Source organism: Grus americana, chromosome 4 (genome assembly GCF_028858705.1).
Source record: "Grus americana isolate bGruAme1 chromosome 4, bGruAme1.mat, whole genome shotgun sequence".
NCBI classification, from domain to species: Eukaryota; Metazoa; Chordata; class Aves; order Gruiformes; family Gruidae; genus Grus; species Grus americana.
In genome coordinates, this window is record NC_072855.1 from 81,274,528 (window position 1) to 81,297,939 (window position 23,412).

The 23,412-nt window shown below is 54.1% G+C and overlaps 1 protein-coding gene across 5 annotated transcripts in view; it reads left to right on the plus strand.

Annotated features, from left to right (window-relative positions):
- The window catches only part of SLC4A4 (solute carrier family 4 member 4), a 217,059-nt gene that overhangs the window by 172,613 nt on the left and 21,034 nt on the right, over positions 1 to 23,412 (plus strand). For all 5 annotated transcript variants that reach the window (XM_054823524.1, XM_054823526.1, XM_054823527.1 and 2 more), the window contains 7 exons: positions 1,372 to 1,546; positions 6,314 to 6,447; positions 10,708 to 10,979; positions 14,819 to 14,889; positions 17,180 to 17,365; positions 19,471 to 19,584; positions 19,936 to 20,097. In XM_054823524.1, the coding sequence (XP_054679499.1) occupies positions 1,372 to 1,546; positions 6,314 to 6,447; positions 10,708 to 10,979; positions 14,819 to 14,889; positions 17,180 to 17,365; positions 19,471 to 19,584; positions 19,936 to 20,097 (1,114 nt within the window). The remainder of the gene's footprint in view (positions 1 to 1,371; positions 1,547 to 6,313; positions 6,448 to 10,707; positions 10,980 to 14,818; positions 14,890 to 17,179; positions 17,366 to 19,470; positions 19,585 to 19,935; positions 20,098 to 23,412) is intronic.

Sequence of the window (23,412 nt, forward strand, 5' to 3'; positions counted from 1 at the left end):
CCAGTTCGCCCCTTCTGCTTTCCATCCCCAGATAGCGTTTGTGTAGGCTGAGCTGTGACCCCAAAACGCGTCCTGGGGTTCTTAGCGCCCAGCTTGGGGCTGTCCCAAGGGTTCTGAACATCCACCCCCAGCAAATGACAAAGCGTCATAAAGGAGGCGCTCAAAAATGAACGAAGGCGCAGGTAGGTGTCGGCTGTTGGAGGTCTGTGAAGTTCGACGGACCGTAAGGGACGTCAGCGTGGCCGGTCCAGCTGCAGTTTCCACTTGGATTGCTGGGAGTGCCTTAGCCAAAAGCAGAGACGTTCCCTTTTCCAGACACTGCCGTTGCAGTTGAATTGCAGAGATGAAGGTTTTTATGGGGCAGAATTACCGAAGGGAACAGAGCCCGAGGCCTCCCTCTCTGCTTTATTACTCTGCTTGCACACCACGTAAAAGTCCGCTGGAGCGGGAATGCGGTTGAGGTGGCCGTGAAACACTGTGCTCAGCATTTCAGGGTCAATACACGGGCTTTCGTGGTGGCGTTGCGCCCTCCTTCCCGCTCTAGATTTTTTTTTAAGTTCTGGTAGGATATCTAAATATTAGGTCAAAGGTCTGAAAGTCAGAAATCACCCGTCGGCGTGTACCAGGCAGTCGATACGTCCTGGTTCTGGGTCAGCAAGTGATGCGCGCCTCCCTGCCCTGTGCCTCTGCGTACGGAGCGTCCGAGCAGTCCTGGCGTCGGTGGTGAACTGCCTACAAGGGAGCGAGGGCCAAAACAGAAACGTCTTCCGTGCTGGCACCGGCAGAGCCGCACGGGGGTTCTGTAAGAGTTAGATGCTCTCATCCGTGGCCGTACAAAAAGAACATGTCTGCAAGCGGAGCTGTCTTGTTCTCCAAGATGATTTCACTTACTTGCGTTTTTACTTCTAGCTCCTTTTCTGGTTAATGGTTTGAAGCGTTTTTCCATTTAGCAGATTGTTTGGCTCACCCAACCGTTGTGTCTGCCATGTGGAGAAATTTAGGCAGGGATTTAGACTGGAGTTAATATATTTTATTACATCAACCAGTATAGCTGGGGGGCGGCGGGGGGAACCCCAACAGACAGGCTTCCCGAACCGCAAACTCGAGTGGTCTGTTTCAGCAGAAGTAGGGCTTGCGTTCCTGAAATTCGTCTCTTCCAGCTGCATCACATGTCCAAGATAGGATCTTTCCTTACAACGTGATCTCAGTGAGATCCCTGGACCATCACAGCTGCGATAAGACTATTATGTCATGTGATGATCTCACTCCTTTCAGATAATCCTTCATTTCTGGCAAAGTTTCTGATTACTTACCGTGGTGACTTTCCCTGTAAAACATTTTGCACGAGTCCTCTCTTGCTTGTCTTTTCAGATTCTGCGGTGGCTTAATCAAAGACATAAAGAGGAAAGCACCGTTCTTCGCCAGCGACTTCTACGACGCTTTAAATATTCAAGCCCTGTCAGCCGTTCTTTTCATCTACCTGGCCACGGTGACCAACGCTATCACTTTTGGGGGATTGCTTGGTGACGCTACGGAAAACATGCAGGTTAGCAAGAGCTTTCGGAAGCAGCAAATACCTCATTCGCCTTCTGCTCTCTGCAGTCAAGGGGCGTTTGGCCACCGGCAAAGCTTGCATTCTGGGTGCAGTTAATCGAGGTATCCTGGCTTTCGACTGAAAGTTGGCTTGCTTTCTCTGCTCTTGGACGGCTGTCCTGTGAAAAATTGTACAAGCGGTTACCTTAAATGGTGTTTGAAAGATGGCCAGACAGAGAGGGCCCTTGCTCCTTCTATGTAGACAAGTTCCTCTCATCTGCTCTCTGTGTTTGTGTCTCGGTCGTACCGTTTCAGTCCGGTGAAGTTTACTAAGCCTGATTCAGACTTTCCATGTCATCAGGGCATAGCACTGTATCCTCTGCGTGACTCTTACAGTCCCTGGACTTGTGCCTCTCCGGCAAAAACAAATCCTGAGATTGACAGGAAAGCGAGCGAAGCAGGAGATGCGACACGGGAGAGCAACGCCAGGTTCTCGAGAAAGATGGATTTCGTAACAGCGGAAGATCAGATCCCGAGAACCACGGTGCATAGCCAGAGACAGGCTGATCAGCGGTGAAGGCACAAGTAGGGGCTTCCAAGGACGGCTCAGTGTGAGATGAAGCCTAAAGGAAAGGGGCTCTGCGTTAACACCGCTGTAGGTCCCTCGTGTCTGACCGGAGCAGAGTTACGCTCCAGCAGCGCGCGGTAGTATCCCTTTGGCTTTCCCAAGAGGAAGGAAACACAGGAGGTTGTATTTAGATAGATTCAGTGCAGCCACGCTGAATCTCCTAAGAATGATTAAACTCATAGTGACAATGACTGAATTAATAATTTACACAGGTTTAATTAAACCAAACATAGAAAAGAGGGGGCACTTGTCCGGAGCTCTACACTTCCCCGTGATAAATTACGGACTGGAGTAAGATTCAGTAGGCGGTGGAGTGCCAAACTTCCCCCTGCCCCGTACAAACACGGTTTAGCTCTTCCAAAAGTCAGCTCCGCAGCAGTCACGCAAACAAATGGGTGATGTGCAACGTTAAAAAGAAATAAAAGCAAATGGAAGCAGAGAGCGGAAAGCCTCCGGGATCCACCAGTGAGCATCGCTCTTGTGGCACTGAGCAGCAGAGCAGGGTCTGTGAGCTCCGCATCTGTGCGAGGTACGGTCTTTAAAGGAGGGGGAGGAAGGGGAAACGTTACCTGATTCCAAACCTAGGGCACATAATCACTTTATTGTGTCCAGAAGTCTTTTCTGTTACCTTAGAATCCCACAAATGTTTATTATCAAGTAGAATCACAAGCGGGCGATAAAAGCAGGTCGGCCTCCAGGAGAAGAGCCGGTAATCCCTGTGCTCCTGGGGGACCCCTCTGCGCTCTTCCACGTGCCAGGCGTTGACGCATAAACGTGTTTCGTTAATCCCTCGGATGCTGAGCTGAGGTTACTCTTCCAAGAACCTCGCGAACCTTCTCGATGGGATTATATCAGAGTGTGCAGCCTTCCTCTGATGTAAAACGGCATTCATTTGTTGAACGTGACAGTCGTCTTTGGCCAAAGTACGTCTGAAACCGTGAGCTGCTTCGGAGGGGAGACACAGCCGGGGGGGACGGATGGAAGAGAAGACACAGGTTGCCTTTAGTCCGGAGTTTTCTCTGCAGTAGATAAAACCCAGTCTGAGTTTTCCTGTTGCTCGGAGAAAAAAAAAGTCCCTAGAAAGACAAAAGCTGCAGAAACAGTCTGGTTGGAGCTCAGTGATTTATTCTCCACGTTGCAAAGGGAAACCGTTGGTGCTCTGCAGTTAAGAATAGGGCTTTGGTACCGGGGAAGCTCGGCAGCACGCAGAAACACAGCGTAGCTGTTACGGACAAAAACTGGGGGAGCAGCAGCAGGAACCGACGCGAGGCGCTGTCGAAGGCTTTGTCCCTTGCTTCTCAGGGGTTTGTGCTCAGGGAGGGGAGTTTGGGCTGCAGCCAGGGAGGAGCGCCCACAGCAAGGAGGGGGGCTGTGGATGTGCCCCCCCCGCCGCCCGCTCCCCGGGGCCGTTTCGCCGTTAAACTTCAATGCACAGAACTGGAGCGAAGTGCAGGAAAATCATCGCCGAGTTGCTAGAAAAAACAAATCCGTTCATAACATAGCCAAGGCTCAGTGCAGGAAAACTTTGTCTGTTATTTTCTAATTTGTGCACTTAAGCATTGACTTGCTTCTCGTGTACATCGACCAGTTGAATTTACTGGGTTTTATTCATGCACTGATTTAAAATTGAAGTACCAGCAGTTGTTCTGAAGAGTTCAGTGGTGGATCAGAGGTTTGGAGACTTTGGGCACAACCGGCTTTTCTTTTGCCGTCTCCCTTGAACGAACCTTTACTCACCGCCCTTGTTCGGAAAGGCGTTAGGGCTCTTGGCTGCTGCGGGAGCCTGGAAAGGGTTTTGACCGCAGGTTTTCAACGCAAGAGCAAAACTCCGCGTTTTTCATCCTCGAATGCCCCCGTATCGTCAGAGCCGGAGCGAAGCGTCCCAAGGCGCCCAGTTCAAGTTGCTCCTCCAGGGAGCTGCTCAGTGGGCTCGGACGGAGTCCAGGTTCACGTCGAGTGTTGCTCAAACGGTTGCGCGTCCCTGCAGCGGCAGGAGTTTGGAAGCGCGGGTTGCTGTGAGGCGTGCGAGAGCAGGCGCCGCGCTCGGTCTTTTTACTCGGAAATGCGAGGGAAGGTTCCGCCAGCTCCTGCAGCTGAGGAACAGCACCCAGAAGCTTTCCCCCAGACGTTTTGTGCTCATTGAAAACAGTGGGTTTGGGGCTACCACGTCACAGTTGATGCTTATTGTTTCTTGTAAACAATTAACGTGGCTGCCGCCGGGTCAGGCACTGAGGGTCGCCCGTCCCACGCTGCCTGCCCCGGAGAGCCTGACGCGGCCAACGCTTCTTTAAAAGCTCACTTGAGAGTTTTATGTTTCTGAGAACAGACACTATTCTTAGCTACAGACACGTGGAAGAATGCAGGGAAAAGAGATTCCAGATGCGCTGGCCGCGAGGGCCCTCTCCATGAGTAATGCGGGAGGAGCGAAGGGGATCAGCTGTGCGAATGCCATTCCCGGCCCTGCGAGCAGTCGTCTCCCCCGCACAAGTCCCCCGCGGCAGGAGGCAGAGGCTGGCGGGCTCCCGGCCGGGTCCCCCCGAAACCCTCGCGCGAGGGCCGCAGGGCGTCACGGCGAGCAGACCTGCCTTGGCGCTGATCCCTGCGCGGCCGCGGCTCCTGGCGGTTGATGGGCATCGCCGGTAACGCTCGGTAACGAGAAGGACCGAGGATGGCCCCTCCTGCCAAGGCAAGGTGGTTTCTGTCCCCGCTGCAGCAGCTTGTCTGCATCGACGAGTGACCGAACGCGTGTCAGGAACAGGCGGCGACTGGACCGTCCCTACCTTCCGCTTCTCCGCGCGGCTGCCGCGCTGCTGCTTTAATTACCCAGCAGTAACAGTGCTTGACCACGGGTATTTCGAGATCGTGTTTGCACCAAGAAAAATAGTTTATGATGGCTTTAGAGAATGTTCTGCTAGTAATTTAGTAGATAAAAAAATGGTCCTCTGCTCTGTGTAGCAACATTCTGGTTTGACATATGACAATACGAATACACTTTCCTCAGTGTAAGCAGTAACGTGGGTCTTTCTGAGAGAGAGAGCCGCAAAACTTAATTTAAATTCTTCGGGTTACCGCTGATAAGTCAGAAAAACTGCAGCCCCCGCCCTGCAGCCTGGCAGGAATGGAGAGCAGGATCTGCGTGTGCCGTTGAGGGCCGGTTGCTCAGCACGTGCGGCGTTGATGGGGCTGCTCGTTCAGACGCAGCTACAGCAGCGCACGTCAGCCTCTGCTTAAATCTGCCCCGCTTCTCGGGTCAGCGTTCCTGGAGAGGGTGATGCTGGCCGCTGCACGTCTTGTTCAGTCGAAGGCGATGCTCTTGCTGTTCCTTTAAAACTCAGTCGAGCGTAAACGGATTAGTTTCCGTAAGAGCAAACGAGGTAAGGTCCAGCGAGTTCTGCCATTTTTGTAGAAGGATAACCTCGTTTTATTGCCATTTATATTTCATCCACGTTTTGCATTTTAAAAGTAGATATTGCGCAGCTATAGTTGGACATGAAAATCCAGGAACGCATCAAGCACGCTCTTTTATCCTTCTCCAGCAAAGCTGTTTTGCCACAGATGCCAAAGGTAATTGTAGAGCCCGTTAAACATGGAATTTATTACTTGCTGGTGACATCCGATGAACTTGGATCTCAACACATGAGGACTGCTGGATGAAGTGGCCTTGTTTGGTTTGTGTCTCGCTTACTGAAACAGTTACTTGAAGGAGAGGCATCTTGTTTATGTAGAAAGAGCGTCTGCGCAATTGGAGAAGGAAGGAGAACCCACCCTCCGTTATTGCAAGAGCCCTGCACATGTGTGTCTTTACTGCCAGGGATGTGGGAGGTGTTCGAGGAGTTCTCAAAGCCTTCAGGTGGTCTTTGAAAACGCTCCCCTCCCCTTGTCAAATGCAGAACACGCCGTAGCGTTATCGAGCTCTGGGTCTCAGAAACACCGAGGGGGGGTGCTGGTTATCCCGAGTACCTACGGAGTGTGTGGGACGAAGGCGTCTCAGCGTGCAGCTGCAGGCGAGGGCGGAAGATGGTCTCCCCTTCGTCTCGGACGTGTCGGCATACAGCGCGCGACGGTCACTGCTCTACCTACTCGTTTCCTTGCGGCAGGGCTAACAGGAAGGGTTTTTCAGTAGAATTCACGTCTCTCCTCTGTCTCCCGTAGGGCGTGTTGGAGAGCTTTCTGGGCACGGCCGTCACCGGTGCGATATTTTGCCTTTTCGCTGGTCAGCCACTCACAATCTTGAGCAGCACGGGACCTGTCCTTGTCTTTGAACGACTCCTCTTTAATTTCAGCAAGTAAGTACGAGGGTGGAGGAGGGCGGAGGGGAGGAATGTCTCGCACTAATGAAATACCAGCTGAGGAGTGAGACGGCTGGCGGTGGGGAAGGAGAGGATTTAGTGCATGAAGCGGAACATCTCTTGGTTCCTTGTTGAGATTGCAGCGCAGTCACCTCGGGGATTTTCCCGGGCACGCATGTCCCGGAGCGCTGCCCGCTCTGTGGGTACGGCTCTCCTTGGGGCCTCTTGGAAATTCTCGGCCAAGGCTGTCCTCGACGAGAAGTTTGCAGCGGCTACGGTCAGCGTGCTGTTCCTGCCCGGCCGCTGCCTGGGTTTCCCTGGCTGCTCCACGTTTCCCGTAGGAGCCGAGGAGGGAATCCAGCTCTCCGTGATTTCACTAACACAATCCCGCCGCTCTCAAGGTTACCAAAAATTTGTCCTTAAATCAGTGCTCATTTGAAATAATCACTGTTATAAATGCAAAAGTACCTCTGCCAGAAGCAGCTATCCGTCTCTGCCTGTCCCCAAATTCCTCGGTGGAGCTTTGCCGCATTAAATGCTCTGGGGTGTTTTCCTTTTCCCTGGCGCGAAGAGGTTCTGCCCCCTCCCCGGGCGCTGAGGTTGGGGCGGGGAGGATAGCTGTGCCCCGTCGGTTAGGGGCTCTCCTGCACTACTCCCACCTCTGCAACGCTGGCAAAGGATCGTGAGAATCCCTAAAGGGACCAGCATCTTCACTGGGGATTTGACGCGTGTACTCGTTGATGATTTTACACGTAGGACTACGGATTCTTTGCAAGGAGATGGCTTTGGGTGGTACAGAAAACCCCCCAGATCGCTTGTAGCCCCCTCTTCCCCCGTCAGGGAGTGTTCGCAGCATGGCAAGGTGTGGGAGACTCACGCTGCGGGACGCACAGGTGAGAGCTTTTGGAGGGAAGGCGTTACTGGGCTCGCTTTCAAAAGCAGTCGCCGGTGATGTGGAACAGCTCGTGGGCCGGTGGTGGTTATTTTTAGAAAAGGTCTATTGAATTATTAAGCTGAACATGGCTGCAGGTTGCAGTAAGGCAGGAGACGTGGTATATGTTTGGTTGTTTAATTGCATCTCCTCCCTCATGAGGTTCAATCTCTGTGGGCGGTTACTCAGAGATAATTGCGCACGTATAATCATGCCTTCCTGCAAACACCCCGCATGTCGGAGACGTCTTGAGGGGCTCGGGGCTAAGGCAGACGGTGTGTTTACATGCCATCCCGCATACACACTGCTGCGCCGGGGTGATTTCGCTGGGTTGCTGAACTCACTGGACGATGGTCGTGGCAGTGTGAGCCGTGTCTGTGAAAACGGCGCAGGGCAGGGGGAAGCGGGCAGGGTCTGATTCTCCCGCTGCGTTGTGGCCGTTGGCGTTGTTCTGTATCAGCACTGCTGGGTTTGAAGCCCGGATGGCCCGGCAGCGCGCTCTGACTGCCGTTAGGCAGAGCCGTAAGCGTGCCAAGCCGGGGAGAGGTTCACCTCGGAGTCGAGGATGCCACGGAGAGACGACTCTGCACCTTCCCATGCAGCGCGGTCCCCTCCTGCCTGGCCCCGGGACCAGGCTCTGCTCTGCTCTGCTCAGCCCGGCCGAAGCGGGCAGAGGAGGAGGGGGAAGCAAACCTCTTCCCTGCTGCAGCCCAGGCAGGGAGAAAAAAATCAGACAGAAAGTTAGACTAGCCCGGGAGGGAAAGTGGGAGCTGCGCAGTGGCAAGAGCTCCGCAGCGGGGCAAGAGGGGGGCACCTTGCTTTTCTCTCTTCGGCTGGAATAAAAGGATGAAATCAGGAACAGACGTGCTCTAGCTGTTTGATTCTGGCAGGCAGGCCAAAGCCCAGGTGCTGCACGCGGAAGGAAAAAGGCAAGATGGAAAAACACTTTGTACGGTTTTGGGAGGCAGAAGGTGGTTATTTTTAACCCGAGGAGGAGGAGGTGGTTGTAAATCTATTGTCCTAACAACCTGCTGGAGCAGAATGGCAGGATTGTTCGAGGGAGAATTTCTCGCAAGGAAATTGGAATCAAGTACTGTGATTTTTCAATAATGCATTTGTGGTTGTTCATATTCACAACACCCTGTTCCCTGCTGGGAGCAAAATTAGAAAGGCTTCCCATTTACCGATTCATTTAAAGTTTGACTCTGTGTGTGCGCGTGTGCGTACGGAGAGATAGCTAAAAAGCCTCGCGTACCCAGCCGTGCGTCTAGCTTTGGGCGCCTGCGGGAGCGGCGTTGGCCGCCTTGCCGGCAGAATGGGTCGATGCTACAGCACGCCCTGGGTCGACTCCGTCCTGGCTGGCGAGCTCCGCTCCCGTGCAGAGTCTCTCCAGTGCCCATTGTGAAATGAGTCCGGGTTTCCGAGCTGGAAGCGGCGGGGAGCGAGGCACTGGGCTCCCCGGGAAGGCAGGACCCCAGCCCTGCTGCCTTCCAGCTGCCAAGGCGGCTGTTGGGAACGCTTCCCCTGCAGGCGCCTCGGAAAGAGAATTCGTCACGGCAAAAGTACTCGGCCTGTTGTATGGTGTGTGTGAAATGTCCTGGGCTTTTTCACTTGCTCTGTGAGCTTCAGAAGTGCTGCAGGACTTTGGCGGGGGGGGGGGGGGGGGGGGGGGGGGGGGGGGAGTTTAAAACCTTTTGAAATTCTTCAACGGTGCGCAGCCAGGATGCCGTCTGGGCTTCTGCCAGCCGCCTTCTCCGCACTCGGTCGGCTGGATGGCAGCTCCTGCGCTCTGAGGCACTGACGCCGGAGATTTCAGAGAGCTGGCACTGGGCTCTTTTATTATTTTTCTTTCCCCCCCCCACCTTCTCTGCTTCTAAATCATCGCTTTGTTTCTTCCTTGCTCCTTCCCCCTCCTCCCGGTCAGGGCCGCAGTGTGAGAGGGCTGCAGCCCTCGCGGAGAGGTTTATCTACGACCAGGAGCAAGCCCTGCCGCGGCTCGGTTTGACCGCAGGTGCCCGACCCTGTCTGAGCCAACCGGACACGGCACAGTTTGCCGCCTGCGGGTGACTGCTGAGCGAGGGTAGAGGTGTGTAACGGCACACCGTGTCTCCCTGGAAAGGGCGCGTAAAAACAGGCACGTGGGAGATGCGGGGACTTGTTTCGCTGTTACTGCACAAGGTTTGAGGGAGTCCGTCTGCAGACGGGACTCGAGTAAATGGTGGGACCAGCCCGTAGCCAGCTCTGAAGGCATCCCACTGTGCCAGGGTGCAAGCACCCTACCAAGGGTTTTGCTGCTGAGCACCGCTCGCTGCTTTTCCCCCATCCCTGGCAGTGTTCAAGGCCAGGCTGGATGGGGCTTTGGGCAACCTGGGCTAGTGGAGGGTGTCCCTGCCCGTGGCAGGGGTGGGACTGGATGGGCTTTGAGGTCCCTTCCAACCCAAACCAGTCTGGGATTCTATGATTTTTCACAGAAACTGCCCTTCCTCCCCTGTCCTTCAACACGGCAGGGCTCCTGCCTTCCAGGGAAGACGGGCTGGCTGGGGCTGCGGGCCCCGTGGCCTCCCAGGGCAGGCTGTAACCTCCCTGGCAGGGCCTTATCTGCTCCGGCGTTCGCTTTTCACGTCTGTTCGATCCTAAAAGTGTGCCTTCGGACTCTGCGCCGTCAGGGCACGGCAGCCTCAAGCAGCAAACGGGGGAAAACCTATTTCCCAGGAAGGAACGATGCAATTCGCTCCATCGTTCTGCCACGTCCTGGCACCAGGGTTTGTCCTCTTCTGCTTTGTACCTTTGTACTTCTCGATCTTCTGCTGGTGATATCGAGATTTCCGCAGATAGCACGAGGGCCTGAGAGATGGCAACGCAGGCTGCTGAGCGGGAGGCTTGGCAGGAGATTGCTTTTCTGAAGGAGATACGTAAAGTGTGGTTATGTCTTCAGCTGGGGGAAAGCTGCGGCGCTGAGCTGCTCTGGGTCTGGAGAGCTGGATGTTTGGCCCCTTACAGCTCTGCACGTGCTTGCCAAGGGAGGATTTTTACCGGGAAGCCTAGAAAGTGCTTGAATTCATTGGTAACGTTTATTAGCGGAGGCGTAAGCAAGACCGATCGCTTCTGCATGCTCTTCTGCCACCTCGGCTATTAAACTGCGCCACACACGTTCATGGAGTTGGCCGGCTGAAAGCGGAGAGCTTGGCTCGTGGGATGACCCTGGGCCTCAGCGAGACAGGTCCCAGCGGCTGTGCGTTCACCACTTCCCACCGGGAAGGCACGATCCTGCGTGGATTTATCTAACCCCGATATTCTCCCTTCCCACCACCCCTGTCTTGTTGCAGAGACAATGATTTTGACTACCTGGAGTTTCGTCTCTGGATCGGCCTTTGGTCAGCCTTCCAGTGTCTCATTCTCGTCGCGACCGATGCCAGCTTCCTGGTCAAGTACTTCACCCGCTTCACCGAAGAAGGTTTTTCTTCCCTTATTAGCTTCATCTTCATTTACGATGCTTTCAAGAAGATGATCAAGCTGGCAGATCATTACCCGATCAACTCCAAGTTCAAGGTGGACTATATCACGCAATACTCTTGTGCCTGTGAACCATTAGATCCAGGTAAGAGAATGTTTAATTAGCTTTCCAGTTTGCAGATAGGAGATTGCATTTGCTTTCTTTTCCTGTTGTGCTGCGATCCAGATAATAAACGGGTAGATGAATCCTTCTTTATCAGTTGTCTTCAGATAGCCTATCTCAGCCTTATTTTGAGGCCGAGGGGTGAATTTCCCCCTGCGTGCCAACTGGAAGGTCTTTGTAGCCGACCTTCCTGGGCTCTCCTCGCGTGAGCATCGTTACTGGTGGAGAAGCCGTCTCTGTGCCCTTGTCTCCCCGCGTCCCTGTGGCTGATAATTCTGAGGGGCATTCCTCCGAGAAGTCTGTGAAGGGGCCGAAGTGGTGGCCAGGTCACCGCCACGGTGCTCGGGTCACTCCTGGGATCCGCTGAGCCATTATGTCGAGTGCAGGAGCTGGAGTTATTCAGGGCGTCACCCAAACGTGGGTGGTTTTCCACCTCCCGGCTGCGCGTATGAGTGGAAAAGCACAAACGGTTCCTCGCTGGAGCGGAAGGGACCTATATCCAACAGTTGGGCCTATCGCTAGAGCGTGGGCTGCACGGCAGGCGTAGCCAGCATACGTACAGATCTGGCAACGCGAGCGGGAACAAAAGGTTGCAAAACCCAAACGCAAACAGAAGTACGCTGGCTCGTACCATTAGGGAAGCTGCGACCGCTCCTAGGATCCTTCAGACAAAGAGGAGTGAGTAAGAAACTTGGTTTGTGCTCAAAGTAAACTGCGGGTTATCTCGACATACCTGTCAAACAGGAAAAGCTGCTGGCTGCTGCTAGCACCGGGCAAAAGGTGTCGGGAGCTGGATCCCCAGGAGCCGCGTGCTCGCGTTGGGTATTAAGCGCAGGCTCTCCGCAGGCGCTTGGCTGTCGGGCTAGTCCTGCTGCCTGCTGACCGCCGGGGCGTTTTCTTTGTCGGAGTTAGGGCGGCGGGGAATGGTCAATGCTGAATCGAAAGTCGCCACTTTTTTGCCTACGGCGCAGAGCCGGTGCCCAGGGCAAACGTGGTGGTACGGCGGAACGTGGGGAGGACGGGGAGCGTGTGGCAGAGCCCACAGCTCAGTTCCGGAGACCTGCGCCCGGAAACACAAGGCTGCTCTTTACCTTTGTAAGCAAGCTGGGGGAGGATGAGCACGTGTGGTCTGCGAAAGTTCACCAACCCGCGCTGCCGCGGCTCTTCTCTTCCCGCTCCTTAAATAAACAGGTTTCCACCTCAGCTGCTCCTCACAGCTACCGCGGAGGTTTTTTCTCTTACCGTGCGACCGTAAATCAGCAGCAAAGCAGCGAGCGCCAGCCGGGACAGAGTCTAAGCTGAACTTTCACAAAGGGGCTCCGCAGCCCCTCTGAGTTGGCTCGTTTTTAAAGGTAGCGCCTTGCTCTGCGTACGTGCTTCTGGCCGCGCAGCGGGAGTCAGTCCGTGACATTTTGCTCGCTGAACGTAAGTGGCCTTATTCTCCGTGTCCTGCATTTTTTTGAAGCCCTACATGAGATGGCAAAGTAGAGGCAGAAGATCCTCGTTGCCTTTGGGGGATATTTGCACGGTGTCAGCTCGGGGAAAGGGGCAGCGGGGCCCTGGCAGCCGGGGGGGCTCTCGGTCCTTTGGCTCGGGATGAAGGCACTGCGGGGGGTGGCACAGCATACGACAAGCGAGGAGATCTGAACTTAACCCAAAGCAAACTGCGGTCCCAGCGGTGCGGTCAGATGTCTTTGAAACAAAGCTCAAGACTGTCCCGTCTAGCAGCAGCAGGTTTTGTAAGGAGCCAGCGCTAGGACATCCATTACCCTTCGTGCTGCCATTCCCCCCCGAGAGTTGGCAAGCTTTCTCTCGTGCAGCAGGAAACGGAACGAAAGGGCGCGTGGCACACGAGCAAAAGGGGATGCCTCTGCTGGGAGACAAAGCGTGACGCGGTAGCGGGTGCTTTCTGTCCGGTGATTTTCCTCGAGCGCAGCTCACGGCTGCTGCTGTCGGGGTGGTGTAAGCAGCGGTCGACAAGCTGTGGGGGTCGCGCTGCGGAGAGGGGCAGATGGCTTTGGGGTTTTTTCCCCAGAGTGAGTGCAGGTAAAGCTTTATTGGTTCCTATCACGCCCCAGGTGAAGCTGACTCTGCTTCCCTCGTACTCTGGTTCGGGCTTTTTACCGCTGGTTTTCATCTCTGCGCCGTTAAGATTTGGCTGCAGAGTTTGAGCGTCAGCCCTTCGCCAGCGTGGCTCGGTTTCTGCTCTGGCCTCTGCCCGCTCCCCCACCTGCAGCGGCCGCAGAAAGCCGGGCAGCCGCGTCTCGCCAGCCCCGCCGCGCGTCCCGCAGCACCCTGACATAATGCCTTTGAAATCACCGGCGGGATTTGTGCGTGCTCTGGCAAGAATTACTCGGCGTGTCCTGCGGCGATTTCCCTTTGATCCTTGCACCTCCGGTCTGTGTCTCCGAGCTGACGCGCACCGGCGCGTCACGTGGGTCAGGAGGTGAAAAGGCAAAACCAGCAGCCGGACCCACAATCCGTCCGCTTCAGGAGCACCAGCGTCCGCGTAGCGACTGTTTAGCCGAAAGCAAAGCGTGGGGGCAGGGTGCTTGAACGCCGAGGGGGCCGGCAGCCGCAGCGGGGGGGACCGGGGGTCTGGAAGGTTCCGACTCGCTGCTCTCGGCTCCGTGCGGTTTTTGGGCACGGCCGTGACAGAGCGAAGACCCTCGCTGAACCGGCCGCCTGGCATGTTTCTGCTCGGAGGGGACAAGCCGCTCCGTCCAAAAGGCGTCGTACCTCGTCTGTCGAGCCTGCCGAGGGGGTTTGGGCGTGATTGGAAGCGCTAGAAAAAGAACATCAAGCGCTCCAAGAGAGACGTTGATTATCGCCTCTCAAACTTGCCCTCTCAAGGATGGCATCGTTTCCCAGGCTCGGCTCCGTCCTCGCAGCACGGCTCGCGGCTCGGCGCAGTCGCGAGGAAGACGCGGGCAGCAGGACCCGCAGTAACGCTTGAGGCTCAGCAAAACCCCTGTCTCGACCCGAGTCGCGCGATCTGCCTTGTCGAGGGCCCGGGAAAGGTCCCCTCCACACGCAGATGTCCTGCTCCTTACTTAGCCCCCAGCGTGCTTTCTGTGGTGGAAAAGACAAACGCAGCTACTCCTTCTCCAGCTGAACACATGGGAGCTATGCACTACTGTAATACAGCGTAAATGTTCTTACAGACCTAAAAGCTCGTACCAAACCTGCGTAAAACACGAGGACGTAGTCGACGAGCCTATTTTCAGGAAGGATTGCATTTCTAAATGAAATTTCAAAGAAATGATTTCTAATCCCATGGAAAGAAAAGTAAAGCGCGTGTCGTTGTCGCAATGAATGCCGCCCCTTTTTTCAAAGAAATTATTCCCATCCTGTTGATTTCAATTACTCTTTGTCTTTTTTTTTTAACGCAAAAATGTGTTTGCGCTAGATTCTGAGATCCATTTTGCTTTTCTGGATATCTTTGGGGTTGTGCATTAATTTCAAATTAATAATTAGGAGTGTTCTGTGGATATTAGTTTTAATCCAGAAATCATTAGAAAAATATTGCAAAACCATGAAATATTATATTGTCCATCTGTTTTTCTTTTGGTTTTTTGTTACAATGAACTCCAAAAAAAACCCCAGTTAGGTTTTAATTATGTTTCCCTTAGCCTTTTCTTTCCAGTTTTTAAGCGGTTGATGATCGATGCTCTTGGGTCACCCTGAAACAATACTTTTGTCTCACTTTACCGGAGCAAAGAGATTGCAAACGGTTTGATGGAGTTAACACGATTTAATAGTTGAAACGTGCTTTTCGGCAGCACGGCTCACGGTATTCCTTTTTCTGTCCTCTCTTGCAGTTAATAGCTCGTTATTTAACGGGACAACGGTGCCATCAGCCGATGAGCTGTTCGATTACTCTACCGGGACGGTAAGTGCCCTTTGCGAGGACGGGGCTTATACGGGCTTCGAGGTCTGCGCGTGCCGCGCGCTTCCGCTGGGCCGTGCCGATGGAGCTGGAATCGAGCGCGCGAAGAAAACCCTCATGCCGACAGCCCCCGCTGCCCGTGACGCTGCTCCTTTCGGCATGCTCGCTTGATCCTCCCGGGGTGTCTCGTAGTACCGCCTGCGGAATGCCGTGGGCACGGCTGGGCAATGCTGATCGCTTGCTAACAGCGGCCACTTTGTGCAGTCCGATCGGGGCGTGTGGCAGGACGCAGGTGGTTCTCCGGGGGATTAGTGAGAGCCCTGCGTCCGGGGCTGTAACGGTAGGAGTGCCGTGGCCAGCCCTTCCTTTGGAAGGTCCTGTTGCCATCCCCTTCTTGGATTTTTCCATAGCTAAGCCTGGCTTTTCCACACTTCACTCCGGCGGTGAGCTTTGGATGATGAGTAGAGAGAAACGGAGCTTGGTGGGGTCAGATACATTTGTCTTTGGGGCAGGGGAACTAAGCTGAGACGCAGAGTAACAGCTTTCCGCTGAAGAACACGGATCCCTCCTGCCTGTGTTTCTTTTCACGTGGCGGCCACTCTCGTGCGGCATCGGGTGGCCCAGCAGAAAGGGAACGGTTTCCGAGCCGTCCGCAGGCGCTAGGAGCACGACGCACGAACCTGAAGGCAGGAGCGTTGCCCAGGGTCCCCGAGGGATCAGTCGCAGGGTGAAGAAACACAAGTGAGGTCTCCTGGTCCCCAGAGCCTGGCTCTGTTTCCAGGCCCCTTTGTGGATGCCTTGGAGTTTCAAAGGAAAACCCGAGTCTGGGGACGCAGGGCAGGGATTGTGGGAAGGGGCAGAGCAGCCCTGGCACAAATCCTGCCAGGGGACGAAGCGAGATCACACTGGGGGGTCTCCCAAAGGAGAGAGATGCCCTCTTCTTTCCGCTCTCCGATACCCCAAGTGGTAATCCCGCCTATTGAGCACTCTCTGGTGCCTATTTCTGCAGATATAAAATAGCAACATGTAAAATTTGCCCCCAAACGCTTGTTTCTTAGTTCACCTCCCTGCTTTGGAGCCACGCTCGCTCTCCCCTCTGTTGCCGTCCTGCAGTTAGCAGCCAGGGCAGACGTGCAGAAATCCACGGGGTGGGGCACAAAGCGCTGCTGCTCGATGCCGCGCAGAGACGGTCCTGTCCCGGCGCCGATGAATTTGTTATATGGGGCAGGGAGGGGAAAAGCCGCTTCCTCGGGCTCGGCTTCACCACGAGCGTTAGGAAACAGATGATCACCTAACACGGCCTGTGCGGCCCCGGGTTCCGCCACAAGAGCCGAAATCCAGATCGTGCCGCGCTGCCTGGCCGTCGCAGTCAGTCATCGCTAGTAACGAGGTGTTCCAACGGGAATGGAAGCAACGACAGGAAATTCAAGCGCAGGTTCTTACTTGGCAAGACTGTGGGGAAGAGACCCTCGGCTCTGGCCGAAGTCAAGGGAGACCACTGGGGGTGCTGGGTTGGGTGCCGGCGGGTGAGCGGGTGCTCTAGGACGTTTCCTACCAGCTCGGCAGTCCCGCCACGCCGCCTGGGCGCCCGGGGAAGGCAGCTGGGGCTGCAGGGCTCTGCAGGGGGGGAACCGAGCCTCAGCACCCTTCTGGCTGCTTGTCCGGGAAACGGAGGGCGTTTCGGCACCTCCAGCTGCGCGGAGACGGCAATTTAACATTATTTACAGCGTGCGCCAGCTTTTTCTTTGCACGTCCGGCGTTCTGCGGGCGCTGATGGCACCCAGTAAGCGCAGCTGCCTCCTGCAGAAGCCCCCTGACGCCAGTGGGCGTTAGGCGAGCTCAAGCCTGGTTTCTAGAAGGGGCGAGGAAGGGAATTTCTTGCTGTGGTCTTGATCCAAGAGAAGCAGGTTTGGGTTCGGCACTGCTTGCAGTGAACGAGCAGCGGGGAGCGGATGTAGAGGTGGCGTCAGGCCACTCCAGCTTCTGCGTGAGGTTTCCTACATTGCCTTTCCACTGGAGAACGCAGAGCGTGTCTGGCAGACCGCAGCAGGGGTCAAAAAATCTCTGTCTTCTTTCCGAGGCCCAGGTTGTGCTCAGTTCCCAGGTAATGCCGTCCTCTGCCCGGGTTAACATCCGTCCTGTCTGCCCAGAAGCACGGGGATTTTCAGCCTCTGCTCCGTGCCTCCCTTTTCCTCCCGGTGTTTTTCCTGACGCTGTGTCCCCGTTCCTGTCCTAGCACGAGCAGGGTTTGCATGAGCACAGCTTTATGGAGATGTTCTCCTTTTTCCTGCAGAACACCACCATTGACTGGTCATCTCTGACAGCGAAGGAGTGCTTGAAATACAGAGGACAGCTTGTGGGCAACAACTGTGGATACGTCCCTGACATCACCCTCATGTCTTTCATCCTCTTTTTTGGCACTTACACCTGCTCCATGGCCCTGAAGAAATTCAAGACCAGTCGCTACTTTCCAACCACGGTAAGTATCTCCTTTCGCCCTAGCAGCCTGTTGCTTCACTCTTCCAGCGTGGAAAGATCAGCCCTCCTTTGGGTATGGCTCCCGCAGCCAGGGAGGAACGCTTCGCAGGGAAGCCGCGTTGCATCGGTCCTGGTTAACCCAGCGTGGCTGGGATCGCTTAGCTTTCACGCTCGGTGTTCCTGCAGGGCACGGGTAAGGCAGCAAAGGAGCCAAAACGAGCCATAAGCCGTGGTGAGGGTGTGGCAGTGATTTTAAACGTACTGACGACAACGCTTCCAGCAACGATGTAGTTTAGCAGCCTTAAGAAATCAGAAGAGTCCTGCAGGCATATATAGTTTCAGCTGGCTGTTTTCAGCGTCAGATAGAGCGCTCAGTGTGATGTACAGGCGCTGGGGTGGGATGCGTGGCCGTTCCGCAGGGCTCAAGCGACCAAGAGGGGCTGTTAATCCTTACGTCAGAAGTCTGCCTGCCTAGAGCCAGCGGGAGTCTTTGGGGAGGCAGCCCGTTGCTGTGTCACCGAGTAAGAGCAGGTAAGCGAGCTGTCGTATGGAACAGGAGAGCAGAGATGCACCTTTGATATTACCACGTAGCGTATGAAATACTCAGAAATCACTGCAAAAATGTTGAACTCGACTACAGTCCGTGTCGGGTCGACCTGTTACGGTAGGGACCTAAAGCAGAAATTCCCTTTCCTCTCTGAGGATCAGATGCAAAAGAGGGATGACCTGAAAAACCTCGGCATTGATTTAAACCAGGTTTTGCTCAGACTTACAGCCGCCTTACATGCCCCTTTGAGGTGCATCCGCTTGTGTTGGCTCCCTGACCAAAGGTGCCACGACACGCGTGCGAGCTGGCAGTTTCCGTGTGTACCGAAGCCGTGTTTCTCTCCAAGACCTGCCCCCCCCACCCCTTGTTCTTGGCGTTCTGACACACGGGGATTTATCCTGCATGGATGTTTACTGTTCTGCTGTGTTAGAATTGAACCTCTATTATTTTTAATAAAAAGGAAACAAATTCCATCCGGGCTGGAATGCAGCTCAATTTATCTGTAACCATGTGAACCCAGGAAACCTGGCAGGAACATCAGCGCTGAAACGGTCACGCAGCTACGGGCAAGCGCAGTGGGTCCTGCCCAGTTAAATTCGGGGCTCCAACCAGTGGCGGCTGTAAGTTGTCATACTCCAGCGGCTTCAGTGGAGTTGGGCGCTCTTAGGGCGCGCTGAGGATTTAGCCGAGAAGCGTAGTTTGGTTTCCTGTCTGTTCAGGTTGATTTGTTACTTGAACAGAAAACAATCTCATCTCAGCCAGTCATGCAGAACGTTTCATCTGTCGTGGAGCTTTGGGTCTTGCCATCTTCTAAAGGGAAGCTTGGGACTGTTTCCATTGTCTGGTGTAAAATACCATTTCTCCCCTATTCTGTTTGGTTTGGTTTTGTCGTGGTTTGTTTGTTTTTAATCTGCATTGCAAAATCAGTCATATTAAAAAAATGGAGTCTGGAGGTAACGCAGTATTTTTTGTTAAAGCCACAAACCTTAGGAACCCCGTGATCACAAGGTGTCAAAAAAGCAGTCGCTGACCCTGCACAGAAAACCAGGACTATGTGGACCCTAAAGAATCAGAGATCAGAAGGCAAACAGAAGGAAACTATTTTATATGTCTAAAAAAGTCACAATTAGGTTTATTTGTGAATGTTCGGTATCTGTTAATATTGGAAGCTGATCCTGCACAGTCTCTTCAGACGGTGCCGCAGAGGAACTAGGTCTCCGTGCCCGTGGTCGCCGGCTGTCGAACCCAACAGCAGTGAGACTGCCTTGAAGGATTCATGGGGGCGTTCCTTACAAAAGCAGTTTTCTTTGTCCTGGGGCTTGTTTTCATGCTTCCATTTAGGCCTAATTGTCTGGCTTTCAGCCAACGCAAAAAGGTACCAAGGCACGTCGAGGCAAACGGCACCAGACGTGACGATGCGCGCCTTTGTTTCTACGAAAGAAATGATGAGCTCGTATCGCCACCGGACACAAGCCTGGAGTATCGCACAGAAACCAAAGCATGGGTGAAACGGTCTTTCCTCGTACTACGTACTGATGTGATATCAACTTCTGTTTCAGGCCCGGAAGCTCATCAGTGACTTTGCCATTATCTTGTCCATTTTGATTTTCTGTGGAATAGATGCCCTGGTAGGTGTGGACACACCAAAACTCATTGTGCCAAGTGAATTCAAGGTATGTCGTTGTCAGCTCGTTTGGTGGCTTTGGGAAGAGGTTCTCTTTTCCACCCGTCTGCCCCGTGTGAAATGACTTGCCCTCAAAACAGGAGAGTAGTCGGCTGTCTGGACAGGGCCCTTGTACTCAGATGAGACCCGTTTTGATAGCATGGTTTTCGTTGGCTGCTTTATCTCCTAAATCCTGCTTCCATGCTTGGAACCTTTTGTTGGTGCTAACGGGAAGGAGGAAGTTGTTGCAAACCTCAGGTCTCTCCTTGTAGCCCCGTCGCTGGAAGTACAGGTGTATGTAGATGTCATCGCTCCTATATTGCGGCTCTAATGCAAGCTTTCCTTTCCTTGCCCTTAAAAGCCAACCAGTCCCGAGAGGGGTTGGTTCATCCCACCTTTTGGAGGGAACCCGTGGTGGGTGTACCTGGCAGCAGCCATCCCTGCACTGCTGGTGACTATCCTCATCTTCATGGACCAGCAAATCACAGCCGTCATCGTCAACAGGAAGGAGCACAAGCTCAAGGTGGGTGTGCTTTGTGTCTTGCACGCGTGCGGAGAGCTGCCCAGTGCTGCTTCTGTGCTAGAGGTGGAGGAGGGCCCGTGGCAGGGTTGAACATACGTGCCACCGCAGAAACGTCATTGCCGGTGTTTAACACCACTGTTTATTTTGTTGACTAGCGTAGAGGTTTTGGCAGGAGAACCGCTGAGACGGTTGAAAATCTCGAGCGTTGCGCAAACGGTGTTCGCCTTCCTCCTAGAGCAAGAACCCTGTGCGGGGCCAACTCGCGGTGTCTCGTTCAGCAAGCGCTTGCTAACTTTGGTTGGCTTCACCGTCGTGCGGCCTGAAGCGTTCCCACGTGAGAAGCTTTGGGATTGCTTTTCCCTCTTCCGTCGCAAACAGGTCCCGTGCCAGGAACAGTCGGATCTCACCCCGCCAGCCAGCTACCCCTTCCCTCCCAGGAGAAGGAGAGGACTTAGACCCATTGCATCCTACCCACTGCTCTTCTGGCAAAGGCCTGGCAAGAGCCGGTAGAAATTAGAGCAGCCCCACTTTGAGAGGCAGAACTTGTGTTTAAAGCCCCTTTTCATGTCCACATAAACCCCAAAAGTTTCTTAACACCTTTACAATATTTTGGTCTATCCTTGCAAGAGCTTTGCTCTCCAACTGTAAACGCTGGAGAATGGCAAAGGAAACTGGTAAGTACGGGCTAGTCAAGGCTCGTCTTGTCATTAATACGATGTAAAAACCATGTAGCTGCCTTCGTGGCCTTGCTGCCCCGGCACTTCTGTTCGTGGTAGTGGTACTGTCTACCTCAGTAGAGGGCTGGATGAAGTTCGTGTCAGAATCTACTAGCCCTGAGCCCAGAGGTGGTGTTTGCCTTGGTGCTTCTGCAAGAGACCACCGTTTGAAGAATTAGAAAAGGAAAGAGCGTGCGCGTCTGTCCACAAACATAAAGTGACGTGCTTGTCCGCTTTACGCGTCCATCCCGCGAGCTCTGCTTTTCCAGCGGGAGATCAGAAATCATGAAATGAAACGCAGTCAGAAACTGGTTGATGTCTGTGATTGCCGATGTTTGCTCGGGTAGGGTAAACGCGTGCTGTCCCCTGTGCCCGGCGAATGCAGTTGTACGTACTGCCAAAACTGTTCAGGCCTCGGAAACAAGTCCCCAGGTCTGATGTTAAGCAAGGCCTAGGAAGGGTAGGATGCTTTCCAGTGAGGGTGCTTGGCCGACGTTCTTTCTGGCATTTTTGTCAGCAGGGCATTCGGGAAGATGACTGGGGCCAGCAGAAGGGTCTGATGGCTCGCTGGTGTGCGGAACTGCTGGGATGGCTAGTGCTGGTGCTTCCAAATGGCCCTTCGCTTCACAGACTCTAGTTCTCTAGAGGAACTAGTCCCAGACTCAAGTCCAGCTAAACCTCTCGTCTAGCATCAAATGACTCTTAACATCCAATTTTCCTCCTCTCTCTCAGACCCGGGCCTATTCCTTATCATCTGCTGCTGTTTTGAAGGAGAGCAAGTTGCTCTGTGGTTGTGGTGGGCTTTCTTCCTGCCCTTGTGCCAGAGACTAGAAGGGCATACTTTATCCATCTGGCGCCTCAGCATGGGAAGGAAAACCAGGGCGGGCGCACCAGGTCATGCAGGGATCTGTAGGGAGTGCCCGTGTTTGGGAGCTCAGGCTTGCGGTGGGGAGAGGCGGTGAGCTTGGAAGGGCCTCCTCCCTCAGGGCTCGGCTTTGACCTGAGCCGGGACCTGATTTTCATTTGCACCGCACTGCGTTATTGCAAACCCGAATCTCTCTCACCTTATCAGAACGCGCAGAGTTTCTCTGGATGTGACAAGCCCCTGTTGCACTGTTTATCGTCTTAAGACGATCGCTGGCGGATGTTCCCAGCCACCGGCAGCACAAGGGCTCTTTGTGTCACGACCGTCCCCGAGCGGGCACGGCACGGCGGCGTGGCTGTCAGCCGCTCTGAAGGAGGTTTTGGGGGCGCCGGGGTGATCACAGAACCCCACTGGTGGTCCAAGGACGACAGCTGTGTCGGCTGTACAGTGCTGTAAAATAAAGCAATAAGCTGACGAGATGCGGGCCGTACCGAGGGCATAGCCACAGCTGGGTGTTATTTAAAGAAGAGCTTTATATCTGCTGACATAGACCAGCCTAGGATGTAGTACTGTTTTTAAAATAAACTTTCCAGACCGGCGCTAGGCAGCTTTTCGTGCCTGTAGGGTCTTTCCTTTCCCTGCACGGTCAGTTCTGTTGAAAAATATTAAATTCCTGTAAAAGAAGACTCTCCCTTCCTGCTATCGGGACACATTTCGAGCGGTCAAACCTGTGAGAGTAAAGACTGCCTCAGAGCACGGGCAGTGCTGGGTCGTTGTTTAGATACCTGTTCTACTGAGAGCCCTTGGAAACGCCAAGGGGGCTTTTCCTTGGAAAAGAGGAGGCTGTTTCGGTTCACGTGGCCGCCGTGGACATTAGACGACCGACACGGGATTTAAGACCGTCCCGAGCCTGACCTGGAGGAAGAAGTCAACGTCACCGGGAGCGGGAAGGTTTGCTGCGAGGGCGATGAGTGCTGGCTGGTGGTCTTACGGGGCTGGTTTGAAACCCCTCCGCACACCGCTCCTTGCCATCTGGGTCTGGGCGGGGATCTTGGGTACCGTGCCCACATCGTCCTCGGGGGAAGCTCGTCACGCACAAGGTCTCGGTTTGAGGTCTGTCTCCTGCACCTAAGCGCACCACCAGACACATCGTTTTCTTAATCGCTGGAGGAATACGTTCACTGTTCCTCCCCCACAGAGGAGAGACCCCTCGTCTCTTCAGCTTACAGGCACTGCACGTGGTTGTGCTATCAACACTGGGCGTACTTTTTTAGTAACGAAGTATAAACACTCCAGCGGAGTACTGTTTAATATAAAAACAATATTTCCTGCTTCCTTGTTATGGTTGCGAGCACATGCTTTTGTTTAACTGGGGGCTCTCGAGCGCGATCCCGCTCCTCCGCACCAAAAAGCACCTCCGCACACCGGATCTCCTGTCGGCCAAAAGGAGGACGGGGGGTTTTTTTGTGCTGGTGCCTTGCTCAAGTCTTGGCAGGGTGTCCCTGAGTGCCCGTCCCCGTGCTGCCGGCCAGCCAAGGTAAGCAGCGCGCTGATGAGGAAAACAATGAGGACTGTTCAAGATGAACTGGGATGCTTTCCCTCCTGGGTCACCAAGTAGGTCCGGATCATTTGTTCTTTCCAATAAAATCAAATTGAATGGGATTAACAAAAGGTTAATCTTCTTGAAAACAGCAAACCTCAGAGATTTGCCTAGTATTTTTCTGAAGGTCCCTT